Source organism: Silurus aristotelis (genome assembly GCF_946808225.1).
Source record: "Silurus aristotelis genome assembly, chromosome: 4".
Classification (NCBI taxonomy): Eukaryota; Metazoa; Chordata; class Actinopteri; order Siluriformes; family Siluridae; genus Silurus; species Silurus aristotelis.
The window spans coordinates 11,592,066-11,613,340 of record NC_139577.1 but is presented as its reverse complement, the minus strand read 5'-3'; the positions used below and the strand labels follow the sequence as shown (position 1 = coordinate 11,613,340).

At 39.4% G+C, this 21,275-nt stretch overlaps 1 protein-coding gene across 1 annotated transcript in view; it reads right to left on the bottom strand.

Moving 5' to 3' along the window:
• Positions 1-1,528: 1,528 nt before the first annotated feature.
• Positions 1,529-21,275, bottom strand: part of pkdcca (protein kinase domain containing, cytoplasmic a) — a 28,471-nt gene continuing 8,724 nt past the window's right edge. The window contains exons 2-7 of the mRNA XM_083540017.1: positions 18,407-18,529; positions 13,684-13,958; positions 12,763-12,842; positions 9,891-9,998; positions 4,301-4,474; positions 1,529-3,377 (exon numbers count right to left, since the gene is read on the bottom strand). Coding sequence (XP_083396143.1) covers positions 3,292-3,377; positions 4,301-4,474; positions 9,891-9,998; positions 12,763-12,842; positions 13,684-13,958; positions 18,407-18,529 — 846 coding nt within the window. The 3' untranslated portion in view covers positions 1,529-3,291. The remainder of the gene's footprint in view (positions 3,378-4,300; positions 4,475-9,890; positions 9,999-12,762; positions 12,843-13,683; positions 13,959-18,406; positions 18,530-21,275) is intronic.

Below are 21,275 nucleotides of genomic sequence, written 5' to 3'. Positions count from 1 at the left end.
TCCACTGTGAGAGACATAATCTAAAAAAAAAAATCCTTACTAAAGGTAAACTTACTAATGAAAAAGTAATGAACAAACACAACTATGGTTCTAGTGTCCTATTTATCACTCAAATGAATACTATGATACTGAAGTTGTGTTGACTGGTCACAAATGTTACCCGCAGGTCAAATTCTAAATTCTTGGTATTTTAAAAGTTTTTTTATATTGATAGAATGCTACACTGCATACCAATAAAAAATTATGTTGGAAAAAATGTTTTTCAGAATATCCAGTAAATTTGCCAAATTGAACACTCGAAGTACCAGTTCCTAGAAACGTAACACTCATAAAATGCCATGCTTAGTAATCCTATGTTTACTAAGTCATTACTTTGAGCGAAACAAAGCAAAAGCAGTGGAGCATGAAGCAGGTGTGTGCATGCGTGTGTGTGTGTGTGTGTGTGTGTGTGTGTGTGTGTGTGTGTGTGTGTGCGCGCGTGTGTGCGTGCGTGCGTTGGGAGGAAAAGAAATGTTAATCGGTTGAGGTGACTCCTTAGCTGTGGGTCTGTCTCTCATTAGAGACCCTTATGGCTGACCCATGGCCCTTGCTGCCTTTTTTCCTCTCTTTTTCTCTCTCACTCCCTGTGCCTCGGGCTGCACCTCAGGAAAACTCCTAATCCCCTCAGGACAATAAAACACAGATGGTACCTTCTCTCTCTCTTTTTTCCCTTTCTCAACAATCTTTCTTTCAGACATGCATGCTGCTTAGTGTATACACTCGTTTGTCTGTGTGTCTGTGTGGGAAGGAGTAAGAAAGAAAAAAGGAGAATGAAAAAGAGTACGAGTAGAAACGGAGTACATATGGAGCACAGCTGCCAAAGAAGCCATGACGGAAGGTCAAAGGACTTTGCTGGCATGACAAAGACTGACATTAGGTTTAGCCCTACCTGCTTTTTTGTGTGTGTATTGATCTGTTGTATTCTGTGGGATGGGAATTGTGTGCGTGAAAATAGTTGTTTCTAACTATAGTAGTCTTTATGTTTTGTTAGAAAGATAGATAACAAACCTTGTTGACCTCAGACAAAAGAAAGCAAGCGCACTGCTTTATGAACATCCACCCTTGTCCTCTGGCATCCTTTAGGGCCACAAGTGCATGGGGCAGGAGGTTGTACATACTATTTCTGTAGAATGCAGAGGCACAGGCATGGCCTTACTTTTTGCCTGTTCTACACGTTAGTCTATATGATTATTCTGTATTTTCAAAATGTCTTTTCCCAAAGTGCTCTATTTTGGATTAGCTCCACAAAGCACCACGGCTTTTATGAGGCTTTTTTTTTGAGGCAGTGACCCTGTGCCAGGCCAGATGCACGGCACACCCCGTGCCAGCCCTCCCAGCCCTGAAACTTCCCTTCTTGTCTTCTTCCAAAGTTATAAAAATTGTTTGTTCTCACACATGCACATTTTCCCTCACTTTGGGTTTCGATCTGAAGAGATGATTAAGAATCACACACCGCAATAACTGTGGAAGAAACAACCATGACGCCATCTTGAGCCGCACGACTTTTTATATTTTTCATACAAAAATATTGCTTTAATCACAATTATCATCATATACACTACATAGTTAGGAAAAACCAAATCCAATGCACATGTCTACTTCAGCTTCATCGAATTGCTTTCCCTGAAAGCAAAGACTCGTTTAATCCTTCACACGACAAGTAAAAGTTTGGTTTTCACATTTCCTTGGGAAATTCATAGGTTGAGAAAAAAAATCGCCTTGCGATGAACAAGGAGTCACAAAGACTGCAGTTGTGGATTTGGATCTCCTCCACATAAGACATCAAAACAGCTGCGATTCATTTTCAATCTGCACGTACACAACAGAAATGTCATATTCAAAAGAAAAATAGATATAAACTCTATTTCTTCATTTTACAGCAAACTGGACTTTCATTTTCTTTGTTCTTGTACTACAAACATACTGGTTTAAAAATACACCGATCGGCCATAACATTAAAACCACCTGATGAATTTTGAATATGTTTGCCTTTGTGTCACCTGAATGGCTCTGACCCAATAAAGCATAGATTCCACAAGACCTCTAAAGTTGTGCTGTGGTTTCTGGCACCTATCCCTGTATGTTGTGAGGTGGGGCCTCCATAGATCAGATTTGCTTGTCTGGTATATACTACAAAGGTTGGACCAGATTGAGATCTATAGAATCTGAAGGCAACACCTTCAATTTTCCTGTTCATGTTCCTCAAACAATTACTGATAGATTTTTGCAGTGTGGTAGAGTAAATTCTCTTTTTAGTAGCAGTGTACTAAAGTTTGGGTAGGTGGTACATGTCAAAGTATCTGCATTAAAGCCAGGACCAAAGATTTCCCAGCAGAACATTGCATCATATAGAGCATCACACTGTCTTCGCCAGCTTGCCTTCTTACCATTCTGCATCCTGGTGCCATCTCTCCCCCAGATAAGTGATGCACACATAACTGGCCATGCCCATGATATAAAAGAAAACATGATTCATCCGATCAGGCCTTTTTCCTCCATTCCACCATTTTTCAGTTCTGATAATCATGTGCCTCTTGTAGGCACCTCTGTTTAGGTCAGTACGTGTCTCACCCCTTAATCAATGTTAATCAAATCACCTGTCTGTGGTTTTACTGCTATGGCTAATCCGTGTATGGCTGTATGGTTTACCATTCTTTTACAATACATGAAGAGACTATAAATATTTGGAATGAAAATAGACATTTAAAGCTCTTTAAAGTTCAATGAAAGTAAAGACCCTGTGTTCACTTTTCAAAAGTGCTAATATCCTAATAGAAGAAAAAGGCCAGAGGAGGAGATTCAACACGTTTGCAGATATGAGCTGAATTAGACATACCTGAGGCCTGTAGGCAAACTCTGCCATGTCATAAAAACCTGACACAGGAAGCAGGAGAAGAATATATAGTTTGGGGAAATGAAAAAAAAAAAAAGAGGAACAATAGATCCCTGATGGCTGTGTGTCTGAGTGTGATTGAGGATGGCTTTGAAGATCCAAGACCTAACCAGGTAGAAGTCCAACTTAGAAATCATTTTCAACATTAAAAAAGAGAAGGAAGCTCCGACAAATCATACACTCCATTGCACATAATTAGGTCCCAGTGTGTACACTGTCCCCATGAATTTAGCATAAATAATAAAGAAATGAATGGCTGGCTGGAGAACTATAAGGGTGTCTCGTCCCAAACGTCCTCATAATGATTGCATTGTGGCTCTTCCTCATCCTGTCTCTCTCTCTCTCTCTCTCTCTCTCTATCAGCTGTCCAGCCTGACATATGTTCGTTTTCCTTTATCTGGAACCATGGTGGACAAACCCGTCTTGAAGAGCACAAGCTGGTGGCCTGAGGAACAACAACAACAAAAAAAGATGAACAAGATGAGAACTGTCAGTGAGGACATGCACTGCATGGGAACATTCCATACAAATGAGACACTGGATGAAAGGGAGCGAATACAATGTGGGAGTAAGACGAGTATGAGCTAATCAAAAAAGAGAACAGAGCGAAACAATGAGGATGAAGTTGAACGAGGAGGGACTGCAGAATAAATAGAGAGAAAAGTGAAAGCAAAGACAAAATCGAGCATGCTCAAGAAGACAAATGAGGCAGAGAGAGACAGTGAGGACAGAAAGAGAGTGGTAAGGGGAGGGGGAGGAGGAATTCATGAGTGGTCAGTTGAGGCTGTTCAATAGAGATTAGCGATGGACGTGCTGATGTGCTCCTTTCAGGCCGTGCTTTAATGAAGTGGCGGTGTGCTGCAAAGGGGGAGGAGAGGAGGGGTGGAGCACAAGGAGCGAACGAGCGATGAAAGAGGTGTGAAGGGAGGGAGGCAGGAACGGCAGCCAGAGTGCTGTTTGATCAGGAGAACGTCTGTCAGCACCGAACCTTTACTGAAATACCCACATGCGCTCTTTCTTACACGCACACAAAAAACACATACATTCACACACACTCACAGTGATGCTGCCTTGACAATGGTCCTGTTTTCCACTTGCAAAGTCAAAGCAATGCATTGATACCCATTGCTAGTAATACCAAGACACCCAATTTAAGCTTCTGTGGTACATTCATAACATTTCTTCTTTATTGTATAATGCATGATAAATATAATGCAACCAATACTTAAGCCCATATGTTTAAATACTACAAAATAGGTTGATATTTACTTTCTTTATTTCTCTGAACTCTCTTTGTACAGATGTTCACGTGCAACTGGTATTTCGTATCAGCATATGAAGGCAACGTGAATTAGAGACATGTTGTACCTGTCCAAGTGCTTTGATTGGTCATGATGAATGCTCGGCACTGGGCGTGGCTTTCACAAACACCGATGGCCTCATCGACGCTGTAGACAGACAACATGCATCTGTCATGCTGATAGGACGGCCAACAGCGATAGTTCTCTCCCGGTATAGACACGTCGTCCACCTGTTTATATTCTGCAATTAAACAAGAGCATATAAGAAAAAATATTAATAATGTTTTTACAAAAAAACTTGAAAGGTGCTGTTTAGTGTAGATCCCCTTTATAGAGCTTAGACTTCTTAAATATCCAAAGTAACATGTATATTGCTGCTTTTGCTGTTTTGCCACCAACTGCTGCTGTACAAAAGTGTGTATGTTTCCAAGAAACCTTTTTGTTTACACTTCTCCTTTTTTGCACATTGTACTGTATAAATTATGATACAGAATGTATACTGGTCAGCGCTATTTCGTGTACTTTGTGTTCTGTCCTGTGCACAAAAAATTCTGAATGTGTTCCTATAGAGAAATAGGTGTGGGGATCTATGTGGTGAAAAATCATAAAATGATTGTTTAGTGTATTGGAGCAACCAAAAAATGCCTAAATATAATGAATTGAAAGGTTCTTTAGGGAATTCTTTAGGAAAGATGGTGGTTCTATGAAATCTTATACCTTTATTTGTTTATTTTTTTTATTTAATTGCGAAGGCATATAGAGGTTGTGTTGGTTTATGGCTTAGTGCTGGACATGTGTCTAATCACTCAAGCAATCACTCAAGCAATCACTTCTTCCTTTCTCTCTGCTTTTTTCTCTCTGTCCTCTATAACACACACACACACACACACACACACACACACACACACACACACACACACACACACACACACACACACACACACACACAGCATCATGCATGCTAGTCATTTTGACCCTAGTCACAGGCGCAGACCACCGTCACCAGGCAACTGCAGCAAGATGCAGTGAACAGGAGGGAAGATAAAGAGAACGAGAGACAGAGGCAGATAAAGACACGTGAAGTCTGTGTGTCTAAAGGAAACTAAACAAACAATGACCCTCCCATGTTTCACCCGTCACAGCCCTCTTTCTGCTCCACTGTCTCACTTACTCACCCTGACACGACACCTCTATACACCCAGTCACAAAAGGTTAGTTGTTTAGAAGTTCAAATAGTACTCAATACTAATCATTATACTGCATTTAAAACCTTCCTATCTGTTTTAGGACCCCGAGTTTCCAGCAGCTGTGGTTTAAAGTTCAAATTGAATTGAATTCTAAACAAAACCAAAAAAAAAAAAATCCCAATTTTTTATTATCTTTTTTTTTAGTGTGATCTCACATGCAAAAAGAAAGAAGGAATCCGTTTTCATCCGGTGACAAATACCCTGTGGTCGAGCAGTTCCATTTGTCAAAGCAACAACGTGGAGAAAGATTAAGGCCGTGGTCTTACGGATAATCATTTGCTGTTCCCGTCTTGACCGAAAAGAAAATATTCCGAAACAGCGAGAGAATCAACGAGGATGAATAGCTGAGAAACAGGCCTCTGTAACTCGGCCAAAACTCACATCAAACTGGCCACGCAGGCCAACTCTTAATGGCTGGATGCTGGGTTAAATCATTGTTTTTTTTTCTTCTTTTTCTCTCAAACAACAGCTATCTGTTTCTTGTCAGGCTGGGGCCACGGTCTCTGCTGTGGCATCTGTCTTATTTATGCAGCGACATACAAAAAATTGTCTTAACATTAAAACGTGTTCAACCAACCCCAAATCAAGAGGAACGAAACATCAGGTTTGTAGTGAGCTTTAAATCCTAGCTGCTACATTCCTTACAATAAAATACAGTATTTTACATAGACATTACTCATTTCTCCTGCAGAACAAGCACAGAGGTTTGAGTGAACCCCAAGCTTGTGATCCAGCTCACAGGAAACTAAACATTTATGCAATTTTCTCATTAAGACTAAAACTACTGGTAAGCTCACCACACCACAAAAGGAATTTAACCTCCTTTCCTTGCTCTTAACTTCCACACCAAATGGGATCTCAGTGCTGATGGAGCACACCACGTATTCTAATGGATTATGCGATTTTACAGCCTATAGAGTGAACGCTTTATGCAATAAGAGAAGTCTTTAAATGTGGGAGTACCCTATGCTTTGTTAATGACCAGAAGAAATAAAGTGAGCCTGTTGTTTCAGTGAGTAGATTCTATATCCAGACTCTATTGAGGCTGTTTTTTCAGAGTGGATTTTTGGCCTGGACCCGATTCAAGCATGTAGAATGGATCAGCGTCTCCAGATTAGTCTATAAGTTCAGCTTCGTGTCCCAGTGACAGCAGGCCTGATGAGTACAGTGCGCCCCTTCAAAGCATCCAGCTCAACCCTTGCGACTGCTCAACCATGAATTACTGAATCTCTTTCTCTTTATTTTCTCTCTCCATCGCTCTGGGACACGGCTGAATGGGTGGCAAGAGGCAGGCTGATTTACTAGCCTGATCCACTTGTTCTTAAAGAGTGGGATTGGCTTTTCTTTTAAAGGAAGGCCACAGGAGCTTCTGTCTTAGGCTGTGGGTTTGTCTGGATTTAGTGTCTAGAGTGTGTGGCTGTGTGGTTTTAGGGAGGAGGGGAGTTACTACTCATCCACCACCCCCCCACCCCCCACCAACCCACACACACACCCTCCATGTTGCCTTAGGAATGGAGAAGAACAAGTTGGCAGTAAATAACAGCAACTAAGGGATATTTTATGGGCCTAATGAATGCTTTATGGAGCTCTCACTTCAACTAAATGGCTCAGTTACATGCTGGAGGTATGATGTTGAGGACAAAGGGAGGGGGATCTGGAGATGGAGGCACTCGGTAGCAGACAGGAAACTCTCAGAGTGGATCTGCGAACACGACGAATGCTTTACAAGAAAAAAAAGAAAAAAAGAAGTGCTTATTAATCCTGCTGTGCTAAGGCTCACTAAAGGCTTCACTAGAGTGATCGGTAATTGTTCGGTAATCGTTTAACATTTTCCTGAGAAGGTTAAACATTTGTTAACATTCCAAAAATAATGTATATAAAATATATGCTGTGATTAGATGATTAAAATTCTCAGCTGATTTGGTATATGGTTTGGCATGACTCCAGTCAGAACTGATTAAAAAAAGGGGGGGAAATGGCTAAATAACAATTTATAGCTGGAAATGTATTGGTAAAACACTTTCATTCATTATTAAGATATGTAGAGTGATGGAAAGGTAAAACAAATACATTGTCAAAGCACAAACACAACACTCTCTGTGCTATTTGGCTCAGTTTCACATCTACCAAACAAACTGCAGCCTACATCCAAGAACACGCAGCATTTCAAGGTCAGTTCATGATAAACTTCCAGTCAGCTTCCTGATAAAGATTTTTCTCACTGCAATCAAACCACACTAATTTGTTTGCCAACCAGTTCAAATAATATCAGTCTGGTGGCTTTGGTGCACAGTTGAGTGTGACATACCGTGAAATAGGAAGCACATAATTGTATAGGATGTCTTTTGATGTGGTAGCCTTACATTTTCCATTTCATTTAACTAGGAGACCCAAACCTGTTCCAGCATGACAATGCTCCTGTGCACAAAGCTTCATGCTGATATTTTTTACATGGGTTGAATTGGAAGATCTTGCATGGCCTGCAAGAGCTCTGACCTCATGCCTACTAAACATCTTTGGGATGAATGAACACTGACTGCGCCCAGGCCTTTTCACCCTGACTTTATTAAAGCCCTTGCATCTGAATGAGCACAAATCTCCAAAAGCAGACTCTAGTGGAACATCTGCTCAGAATCGTGGCGGTAATTATAACAGCATTATTACAGCCTTGATGTTCCTTTAACACACCCAAATCTATATGCAGGGAAAAGCCTTTTTTTTTCTTGAGTCATGTATGGAAAGAGTTAACCAGCCTGGCCATGAAGATATTTTCTCAAAGCCCTCGTCACTCAACGAGTGTCTGTCGCTATGCTTTACAGGGCAAATGGAGCGAGGAGAGTAGAAAGTAAAAGAGTGAAGCGCTGGGGTGCCAGACTGAGAATGTAAAAGAGGAAGAACAAGCGAAGGTAGAGTGGCTTGAAGAGGAAATGTAAAAGTGAGAGGTGTAGGAACTGAAAAGGAACACGGTTAAATGGCGGTAAAAAAAATCAAGAGAGAAAGAAACAGAGGAAGTGAGTGAAAACTAAAGTTGACCTTTATTCCTCACGAAACCAATTTGATCTTCTTTCCCAATACAGTTACATAAACTTTACTCTTTTTCATCTCCGGTCGGCTGCTTTACAGACACTCACACCCACAGCCAGGATTTAGGACGCACATTCACATTGCAGGCTTAAATACATCCTGATGAACCAGAGCAGGAACTAGAGGAACATAGGACAGGAAGGAAAGCTGAGTGGATAATGTAACTACCCCTGACTGCTTATCAGTTATAGTAGAAGAAGGCCTGCTGTGGGTAATCATGTTATTAGATAGGAAAGAAGATATGGAGACAGACTGAGATGCTAAATACTGACTAGAAAAAAAAAATTATTATATTACGTGATCATTTAGTTCCAAATATATTTATATATTTTAGATTAGGTATGGGAAGATTCATCGAATCGCATCGGTGCATTGGAATACAAGTAAACGATGTTATTCTAAAAGTGTGCAATGGAAACAAGTTGGCATTTGTATCGCGATGCGTTATTTTAAACATATTTGCGTGTAAAAAATGATTTATTTATATATAATTATTAAAGGTTGCTGTACAATTTTATTATTTAGAAAGTCACCAATAATTTGTAAACAATATTTGATATACAGATTGATTTCTCCTCGGCTAAACTGTTTCTCGAATGCATTTAGTACCACTGCTGCTACGTGAATATAGCACTATGGAGACCGAGGCATGTCCTGAGAGTCATATACAATATAGATTAACATGGCAGAGGTAGAGTTGGCAGAAGTTAACAGCTGCAGTGCTGCAAGTCTCCGCTCAACTCCTTTTTTTTCCAGACATTTAAAAAACAAAATAAAATAATAAAAAAAAACACGAAACTGGTGTAAATAAACATAATAAACAAAAAGGGGAAAACAAATTGCAGTAAAAGGCACAGTGTGTGTCAAAATTATGGAAACTTTTGATTGTTTCTAAGACAAATGTATGTTCCTTCTTTTTGTCAGAAGACAATATCGATATCAGTAACTTCCACCTCCGGCCTATCGAGCACATCGACTTTACTTAATAGTTACATGTGAATTCTGTTTTTTTTTTTCTTTAGATTAGCATCATTTAAATGTAAAAAAGGTATTAAAAATACAGTAAAAATGCTAAACTATCAAATGATCAAATGGGGTTGTTTATAGGGGTTTATGGGGTTGCTATTTTCTCTTTTCTAAGTTTTGAGCAACAAATAATTTATTTTTATACAGATAGTCAGATAAACCACAGGGTCCCCTGGTGGTCTAGTGGTTAAGATGCATATATGTTTGTTTGTTCATGTGTGTGTGTGTGTGTGTGTGTGTGTGTGTGTGTGTGTGTGTGTGTGTGTGTGTGTGTGTGTGTGTGTGTGTGTGTACACTTACTTAGTTTGTGTATCTGTGTGTCATTTAAAAGGTAATGTCCATTCCTATACATCTCTAACACCTTCTCAAGGTGAGCTAGAGTCTCATCTGTGTCCCAGAGAAGCTCCCCTAAAACACACACACACACACACACACACACACACACACACACACACACACACACACACACACACACACACACACACAGAGAGAGAGAGAGATAGAGAGAGAGAGAGAGAGAGAGAGAGAGAGAGAGAGAGAGAGAGAGAGAGAGAGAGAGAGAGAGAGAGAGAGACACAGAGACACAGACACACACAGAGTTAGCATTTATCATTGGTTATGTCCTCATACTTCAAAGCTTCTCTGTTTATGGAAAAGTAATCACATGAAACAGTTTTTCTCAATTGCTAAAACACTAAACCTTATTGTCTGAACCAAATGCTCAGTTGCCTGAACCCACTGATTGAATCAATCACTCTTTTGGCAAAACCATAAGCACTTTTCACCTGTTTAGGCACAACTTGCCAACACATTGTGATGCACCCGTGCTGCATAATGGTGAGCACAGGTGACAAAAGTCAAACACAATTAAAGCACAAGTGTCACCACTTGAACACTACAACTCAAAATGGATCACACTTGTGGCTAATGATGTGAGGGAACATATAAAGTAAGCCAGTTCAGAGAGCACTGGTTTGTGAGACCCTACAATAGATAGAAATCTAAAAGGAAGAGTTTGTGTGAGAGGAGGTCGAGGTGGTCAGCGAAGACAAATAACAGTAATATCTGATGAAATCAGAGCTACTGTGGTTGACCATGTTCTTGTCCATGGTATAAGCATGAGGGAGGCTGGATAAAGGGTACAACCAAACATCAGTAGATTCACTGTGTCCACCATAATCCGAAGATTTAGAGAAGAGAACAGGTAATTACCTTGTTTGACATTATAGTACAGTATGTAAATGTTGACAGCAATTACTCTATGAAATACTATATATTGTACCACAGTATACTGTAAGTAAATATATGTTTCAGAACATCACTGTACCAATGTACTGTAGTATTGTCATGGAGCGTTGGTCTAACTGTTTGTAGGCCTAGTATTCCATGTATATTTTTTGTAACTCCATGTTCTCTTTTTGTAGAATTGAAAGACTGCCACATGGGGGTGGGAGGACAGGTATGTTCTCCCCCCACCAAGAGATATGGTCCGTGAGAACAATGCCATTAAACTGAGTGAAATTCAGCAGAAGATCATTGAGGACCATGTACATTTTGAGGGTATCATCAGTGTCAGCCTCTCTACTGTTGATCGTGTCCTCAACCGCAACAGACTGCGCATGAAACAGCTATACAGAGTGCCCTTTAATCGCAACTCAGACAGAGTCAGAGAGAAAAGATTCCACTATGTACAGGTTGGCAAATATCCAGACACATCCGATGTTGATTACTCTAAGTAGTGATTTACTGTAGTGGCCAAATCACTTTTTCCGTATCACTTACAAAACTATATCTATTTCTACAGAGGGTTCTTCAACTGGATGCAATGGAAAGACCCCATGAATACGTGTACATGAATGAAGCTGGGTTTAATCTTACCAAATCTCACTCAATCACACGCGAGATGCTCTGTAGGGCAGCAGGATGAGCATCCCATTTATGTTGTTGTTTGGGACAATGTGAGTTTTCACAGAGCCCTCCAGGTTAGAGAGTGGTTCAATATGAACCAAGGTTTTATCAATCTTTGCCTTCCACCGTACTCCCCTTTCCTAAACCCCATTGAGGAATTCTTCTCCTCATGACGGTGGAAGGTATATGAACGCCAACCTTACACCAGGGTACATCTCCTGCAAGCCATGGGCCTGTGGTGACATAGGTGTGGAGGCATGCCAAGCCTGGATATGGCATGCCAGGGTTTTTTTTCCACCGTTGCCTGGCCAGACAAAATGTGGCCTGTGATGTGGATGAAGCCCTGTGGCATGACCCAGTACGGAGACATGATGCTGGGCTGAGTAATGCACTTATTTGTATATTTTTGTACTTTATTTTTACATGGGCTTACTGTACACAAGTGACGAACTCATAAGATTTCTGTTTGTTTTTACAAGTGCTACGTGTAAATGCACAAGATTTCTGTTTTGTCTTTTTGTACAAGTGCTAAATGCACAGGTTTTTTTGTTTTGCAACATGCATTTAGCCTACAGTGAACAATAAACATTTATTTCTCCAGCTTCATGTCCTGAGCATTGTGTTTTCTATTTTTCTACGTAGTGTTTAGTGACTGTTCTGTAGTGATTTTAATTTTGATTGACTCGGGGCACGATTTGACAACATAGTTCAGTTTTGAGCACAGATTAAACTGTTTTCAGGTGAAAGTTTGGTTTTGCAAGAAGAGTCTGAGGTTTTGTGAATGTAGCTTGAGAATTGGGTTTAGTGTTCACAGTTTAGAGAAAAAGAAAACAGCTTTCAAGAAATGTGTCTTAGCAATCGAGAAAAACTGTAAAATGCACAGTAAAAAAAAAGTACATTATTTGAGATTGAACTCTTTGATGCTACAGCACTATATAACACATATATCATCAACACCATGCCCATATACTGTGCCCACATCTTAACAGCCTGTTGTGCCCCAGAAAGACAGATTTCAAACCCTGTGTGACATTCCATCAGCATGATGAGCAAGCTGATAGGGGGCACGCAAAAAACAGGAGGAGAGAGAGAGAGAGAGAGAGAGAGAGAGAGAGAGAGAGAGAGAGAGAGAGAGAGAGAGAGAGAGAAAGAGAGAGAGAGAGAGAGAGAGAGAGAGAGAGAGAGAGAGAGAGAGAGAGAGAGAGAGAGAGAGAAAGGATTCAGACTGTACCAGCTAAATATGTGAGAGAGAGAACAGACTAACCTGTAGAGTTGACTATGTTGGCAAGGAGAGGCCTCAGAGCTGAGGGAGCACTGTGAGGAAGCAGGTAGGTAAAGAAGAACCTGGAGGCAACAATACAAAAATTAATTGTTGTAACTACAACACAGAAAAGAATAAATTAATAAACACTGTGTATCTGATAAATACATTTCCATGGATGATTTCTCTCATGATAAATGTGTACAGTAATATTCTACGGATAAAACAATACTACAATAAGGAATTGTTTTGTACAATATATGCCAAAAGTTTAGCCTTTTTTTTTCTTTTTTAGATGGTTCCTCTCTAAACTGTTACCACAATGTTGGAGGCACACAATTGTACAGGATGAGATACCATTCATTTTTCCTTCATTTAAACAAAGAGACCCAAACTTTTTTCAGCATGACAATGCCCCTGTGCACAAAAAGCCAGCTCCATTAAGATATAGCTTACATGGATTGGAGTGGAGGACCTTAAGTGGCCTGCGATAGAGCTCAAACATACTGAACAACTTTAAGATGAAATGGAACGCTGACTGGCCAAAAGTGGAGATTATAAGAACAGCAAATAGGGAAAAAATGTGGAACTGGATGTTCCAAAACTTCATACAAAACTTATGGTCAGGTGTCCACAAACCTTTTTTCCATATCGTGTATTAAGTCTGAAAATTGTATTTGTTATATATATATATATATATATATATATATATATATATATATATATATATATATATATATATATATATATATATATATATAAAAATTATATATAAATTATTTACAGGCCAAAATGTTTAAATTATTGAGTTTTGGACTAGACCTATTCAATTTTATAATGACCTATATTTAATAAATCAATAAATAAAGGACCTCTTAGCTATGTTTCATATACCCCAGTTCTGGTCTGTAGCCGTGTGCTTACCTGTAAGCATTATAAAGATTCCTCTTCTCGTTAATACCCTGGCAATAGCCGCTGCTGCACGGGAGGGTAAAGTTGCGAGCAGGGAACTCTAGGAGGCAATCAGTAGATGAAGAGACTGAACATGGCGTGTCGTCCACACTGGCGTCGTCAAGATCGGTTACCTTCAGCTCTCCATCTACCAGTACAAACTGCCTGGGCCTGAAGTCGAGCAGGGTGAGTGATCCGAGCGGAGAGTGCGCCAGGTAGTGGAGCAGACGTGCCAGACTCAGGCAGATCTATAACATGTTGTGAAAGGGCAAATATCACTTTTGGTACTCTGGATCATGTTACAAAGGATATATATAGTATATAGCAAAAAGTTATTTATCTTCTATCATGCTCACAACTTTTGTTACTTTACTATATATTCTGTATATTCTGAGTTATATTTTTACACACTCTCTTTTCCACACAATCTCCCAAAGAACCACTTCTGTGTGTGTATGAAATCGTACGTATACGTAAGTGCCCCAATGATTAACACTCCTATTGTGCACAAGTGTGTTAGGGGTCAGACGAGGCCAAGTGAGACTGGGGCCGTTGGTGTTGAAGAAAAAAATGTCTAGCAAGTACGCAAATCCCCACTACAATGGAGCACGGATGAAGCCTGAGTAACGAGAGCATTGAAGAAAGTGAGTGGGTGAGCGCATCTCCTGATTTACACACCCGACAAATGCTCGTTTTAATGTACTCAAGAGCAGGATGCATTGAATCGGCTGGGCTTTACTTAATAAACTGTGTGGTGGTGTTTTTTTCTAGATGAAATCAAGCAAATGTTTGGTAGTGCAAAAAAAAAAATTGGAGATCTACTCGTAGTTTTAAGGCATTAAAAAGCTTGGATGTACATACACATGCAAGTTCTGGATATGTGTGCATGCTTAAAGCAACTACACAGAAATAAAAATGTCACATTTGTATTTTCAGTGCAGGTTCAACTGAAATGTCCACATGTCTTGTTGTATTTGCCATGGTCGAGATTAGTGGCTTTGAAAGCCTTCATCTATCGTGCGCAGGAAATGGCTCTGAATGTAAACAAACCGTTTGCTAGTCAGCAGGTTTTTCTTTTTATTAGTTCTTCATATGCAATTCAAATGTTCCGAAAGTCTTTCTGCAGGGGTTCCCAGGACAAAGATGGGAAATCAATAAGGATATTTCAATACAGGCAGCTTCATGTATAATGGAATCAGTGAATTCGGTTTAAAGCCATATTGAATCATTTGTACAGTCAGTTGCTGTATGTCTGTGAAATGAATTTAGGATCAGGACAAATGAGTCATAAAGAAATCATAATTCATTTCTTTTATTTTTACACAAAATACTATATTACAAAATTAATGTACAGCAAGAACAGATTGTTCCAGTAAAAGTAAAAGTACAGAAGTATTTGCCTTCAAATTTACTTGTACTAAGTACTATAATTTATTATGGCTATAATATTCCAATTATCATTTTTATCATAAGACTCTTACTCAGTTTTACTTGTCATTGGGGGTCCCTAATGCCTTATGGGGGGTATCGGATCCCCCCAGCACCCCTCAATTCGAGCAATGGTGGTTCATTCACCGTGACATGATATAATAATTGACGCGACCATGCAAATGAGCGTTAAAAAAGTAAATAAACAAATAAAACAATGATAGATTTTTTTTTGCAGGGACCCGTAAGCATTGGGATAAATTGGAACCCAGACGAAGACACGCCAAAAGCTAGAGGAACTTTCCAGAAGTGTGAAGGTTATTATAACATGGGGACTAAATATGAAATGGGATGTTCAAAAGCGCATCATGTAAACCCTTTGGTCAGGTGCCCACAAACTGTTGTCCCTATAGTGCATTTATTGTATAATTAAGAAATAGAAAAAACATGCAAAATGTGCAAAAATAATATGCAAAAATATAAAAACAAAAATGAGTATAATGCTATATTAAATGTATTGTAACAAAACTTTTTACAATATTTTTAATACATCATCAAGCAAAAATGAAGCAAAATGAATAAATACCTGTATTCATAATAACTTTTGGATGCTCATTTTGCAAGAAATAGCAGCCTTATTGTTAGCATGTAATATATACATAAGCATGTGTACATTCCAAGCTAAAGTCAAGCATCATTTGCTAGAGCAATTGTCATGCTTTCATATGGTTTTTCATTGTCAAAATACTAGTGCACATCTTTTATTTTTCTTTTCTAAAATGCCTGATTGTATTTAAAACCTTTTAAAGATTATTCATCACCAATATATTTTATTCAGTGCTGCCTTTTTCCCCCTACTGCTCACTACATTCAAAATTAAAATTTATCCCACATTGGTTCTCTCTGAAAGCCTTTATGATTTGCACTCCTGGAAATTCAGTCGCTTAGACTGATCTGTCAGGAAAAAGAGCAGGAAACGTAGCCTGGCAAATATACTTTACAAAATACCAAAGTATGTGTTGCAGAGGTCTAGTTTCAGGGCCTTTTCATTTGAGAAACTTTAGGACTGGCAATACAAAGCTATGCTCAAAAGCTGAAAAACAATCAGCGTGTTGAGGGGCTGACGAGTCCATGCTGAGTTCAGTGTGAATTGCTGTGCTGAGTCATATACTGCTGTGATGACAAATAGATGAGTGCGGCGCACTCCACCGAAATTGCCTGCCGTGTGCTTCCGCTGCAGGCTTTGTGTGTGTGTGTGTCTGCGTGTGTCTATAAAACGCTGTTAATCTAAATCTGCATGATATGAACAAGTAAATAATGTTTTAAATGCAGTACTCCACACACTCTTATTGTTCTTTGCAAAATACTAAAACAAACCTCATGAGAACTTAAGATATGGCACAATGAAAAAACTCTGAACGCTCTCAGATTGGTCATGAACCTTCAGAACAAGGTTTAACACTTCTACCATGTCAGAATTTATACTTTGAGCCTTCTCATATTACAGCACCGATGAACTTTTCTCGACGGTTTCTAGACACCATAGCTCGCTGCCTGCTGCTAGGTAAGTTACTCCTTCTTGCACATTATTGTGTCTATAGTAACTTCAATGGAAGAAAATTGTGTAACTGTGGCAGTTTTTCTCAGTTGCTTTGTTTATGTCAAGCTCATCAAAAAATCTAATATGCAGTCAAATAAAGAAATGATCATTGTGCTTTTGAAATTCATATATGCCATACAGAAGAAATTCAACTTTTTGCATTCTTAATTAGTGTAATACAAACTATAGTTTATATCAAGAAATACTGAAACTGTGTCATTCGGATTTTGTTTATAAACAATGACAAAAGGACTTGCCATTCTGGCACAAAAACTTACTTTTAAGAAATGTATTAAGGATTTTAAGTGCATGAGTACAGTGCAACCTCAATACTCGGGTTATGTTCTATGACCCCTCGCGAGTAACAAAAAATCGCGAAGTTTTGACTCTCCTTTTGATGGTTCCTTTTTCAAGGGGAATTGTACTGTACTGTAAACTCAACAGAAATTGTGTGTAATCCAATGTGTGGTGCTGTTTGAACTAATTGTTTTGAGAAATGCTTGTACTGATTTGCAAATAGTAAGAATGATTCAAGAAATGCTCCAAAGCAACTGAGAAAAACTGTAATATGGTGTAATTTTGTGTATTGTTGAAAGTACTGCAGCACTTTAACAGTCAGGGCAAAGCGAGTCGAGGTAGATTTAACTTTAACTCCATGGAAAAGTCTTCTGGACAGGCAGCTTTTGCAGTTTCTTGGTAACATGACATGCTGTTGAGGAAATAATTTTTTTATAGCTGTTATAACAGAAGGAACAAGAGGAATTGATTTTTCTTGGCTGTTCCACAGCAATAATTGTAAAGTATAATAATGTAGATCTTTAATTAATAAAAAAAAGTTTTTATAAAAAATGCCTTTGGAAAATTGGAAATGAAATAGTTCAGAAATAGAGTGTGGAAAAATGATCAACTTCTGCATGGTAACAGTAACTCCGTTTCATGGCAGCTCAAATTACAGAAGCACAGTGTTAATGACAGCAGCTTGTACCGAAATTCAAATAAGTTTATATATATATATATATATATATATATATATATATATATATATATATATATATATATATATATATATATAAATAATGTACACATTGTAATATAGCCCTATAAAATAATAGTATAGAGTAAAATAAAAAAGCAAAAAAAAAAATTAGAAATACATTTAATTTCTGTAGAGAGAAAAGGACTCTGCTGCAATATGATACTGAAGCCATTGTTTAATTCCTCAACATGAGTGAAGCTAGGCACAGGAAGTAATAGGAAATTATTTTCCTGGCCTGCAATAGTGAGGGCAAACTGTAGGGTCAGCTCGGTGATAGCTCTGCCACATGTCAGAAGGGAAAAGGAATTATCAATTATGCCACATGCACAATGTCTACCAGACACCTTCTTACAACTAATCTCTGTCTTACATTGTAACCGTCCCTGAATTCACAAAGCTAACTTCCTGTAACTGTACTCTACATCAGTCTAAGGCAATTCCCATCAGCATAAACTTAATCTACAGAGCATAAAGAATGCAATGTTTCATTTTTGTTGTGTCTGGTTTGCGTGCTAAGTTGACGTGGGTTCAGTATGTACAGTACGAGCCGACTCCCCTCCCACGCTTCCTCCTACAGCAGACACACACTTGATGGAATGTGTGATATGGTGCAGATGCAGACACACACTCACTCGGAAACGCTCTTCCCAGGGTGTCTGCAGCAACTGGATCATCTCTAGAGGGCTGCCCAGCTCCGTGATAGCTGTCACAGTGTCCTTGATGTCGTTGCTATCCTGGTAGCAATAGCCGTATAACTGCAGGCGAGAGACATAGAGAGAACACAGGGTGAGAGAGGGAAAGAGTGAGAGCTGTGATATTAGACTGTCAATCTTGGCGAGATAACAGCACTGTGTAGAATTTCACTGTTTTGACTCAGACAGGGAAGATTGTGTGTGTGTGTGTGTGTGTGTGTGTGTGTGTGTGTGTGTGTGTGTGTGTGTGTGTGTATGAGAGAGAGAGAGAGAGAGAGAGAGAGAGAGAGAGAGAGAGAGAGAGAGAGAGAGAGAGACTGGTGAGAGCAGAGTAAAGTATCAGATTAGAGATACGAGTAAATCAGTACCATGCTTTAAAGTCACCAACTGGCATGAGTGAAGTACAATGAGCCAGTACCATTAGGTATGGAAATTTAATTAGGAAGCTAGATCATGTGAGTGTGTGTAAATCGAGTGCATGGGTTAGGGTTAGAGGGTATGTGTGTGTAGGGGAGTGTAGAGTCACTAAGTGTCCTTTTCCTCCCATACTACTGAGGCACGCATGCCGCTGCATTTGGCGCTTTGCTTACAGAAACATTTTCTTTAGCTAATTTGAGCCAAAGAAGCTAGTTAAACTTAAACAGCATGAAATTTCATCTGGAAGCAAAAACAAGCCGTGGGCAACATGACCGACCCCTACCACCACTAGAGTCTCTGGCTACAAAGGAAAAATTGCTGATCATGCTTATTAGCAAATCAGAGCCTGTCTTCTTCCTTGCTTTTTTTTTTTTTTTTTGGTTGGTTGGTTGGGGGGAAAAAATCCACCTAGTTTGTAATCAAATCCTCTAAAGACCATTAAAGCATAGCATTCTCTCTATGTGTGTGTGTGTGTGTGTGTGTGTATGTGTGTGTGTGTGTGTGTGTGTGTGTGTGTGTGTGTGTGTAAGAGAGAGAGACTAATTTTAGGAGGGAGCGCATATGCAGTTCTATAGTGTCACACCAATCCTGTGAACGTACTGACACCTTCGAACAGAATGTAAACATCTATTCCTGGAGTGACACTCCTCTGAACATGGACAATTTCTGCCACCACTTACATATGATACAATAGTCAAGATGCTAAAAATGTCGGTGCCAATGCCATGTATCTTAGTCTTTCGTGTCATGAAGGCCAAGCCTTTCACACACATGATCACAAAAACACATATTGGAAGGACATCCATGGCAACAGATTCGGGCAGGCCTGGCATACTCGTTTTTTTGAATGTGTGTGTGTGTTTGTGTGTGTGTTTGTGTGTGTGTGTGTGTGTGTGTGTGTGTGTGTGTGTGTGTGTGTGTGTGTGTGTGTGTGTGTGTGTGTGTATGTGGCTTGAAAGAAAAGCACTCTGGGCAGACCCTAATGGAAAGTCCTTGTCACACCACCATGCTCCTTGTGTTGAGGAAGCACACAATTTCATGCTCATTTCTGTTAAGCTCGTTTTAAAAATTTCAAGTCAGATGCTATTGCAAAGGTCTAATGTAGTGTTTGATCAATCAACGGCTGCTGGAACTAATAAAGTATCATAGTTTGGTTGTGAAGTGCTAAAAATGATAAAATAAATATGGAACAAGTTTAAGCTGATGTGAAAGCGCTGCTACTAACAGGCTAGAGGCAGATGGGTTTCATCTAAGCTGTGGGTGTGTGAGTGTGTGCGTATATGGCAGACTCCTCTTCCTCCTGCTGGAACTCCACAGCGTTGTGTAAAGAAGATAACAGAGAATCTGTGCTTGCCTGCTTGACCACATGGTGCCATTTTGTCTGAAGTCGGGTCAAAGGTCAACCTGCCTGTCCTATCTGGTTACTCGGAGTATCGTTGCATTTCTCCAGTCCTCCTCTTTGTTTTTTTTTTGTTTTTTTCTAACAACAGGGCATCACAATTAGATTCATTTGCAATATATTTGTGGCTCTGTGAAGAGACTGTAAGAGAATCTGTTCCACACAGCACTGCAGGGAAACACTGCACACTAAAGCAAAGTTTTGGCTTTTCAACATCTTTTGGTCTCGAAGCCCCTTAATGAAACACAAGGCCTGGTCACGGGTGTTGTCCAATTTGCACCGCTAGCTGTTAGGATAACGTCGCCAGCATTCAATGGAATAAAAATGCGAAAGCATATGGCCTTTATTTCTGTTCTGTGATTAATGAATTATATAATTATATTGTATTGTATTATATAAAACCGTGTTTGTGTGTGTGTGTGTGTGTGTGTGTGTGTGTGTGTGTGTGTGTGTGTGTGTGTGTGTGTGTGTGTGTAACAAAATACATATATAAACAAAGTATAATTATAATATATTTATCTATAATGTTTTAGGAATTTAGGAGCAATCTCACCATAGAAAATACACAGGCAAAGTAGGGGAGGTTAGAAATATTCAGGGTTTGTGCTTGGTGCGTTTCTTTGGAGCCCATCTGTGAGAAATCAAACAAAATCAGTCCCGCACTTGTTTAACTTCCCGAAGATTTTATGTGACAGTAGAATGAAAAAAAACCCCACCTCCAATCACTGTGTGTTATGACGTTTCCACATTAAGCGGAACGGTCAAGCGTTATGACACCCGAAATTCGACTTTGTAGCTTTTTCCAGTTCTTCTCTATCTCACTTTCCATAGTGCACAGCCAGAAAGTGTCTTGTTGCCAGCTGTTTGATCGATACAGTGGACGCATTCATTTATTGCACAGGTGCTAATGCTAAAAAAACCACAGACAGTACAGAGTGCACAAGAAAGCTTACTCATGAGAGAAGCCGAACTGTATCTATCTACCCAGGCTCC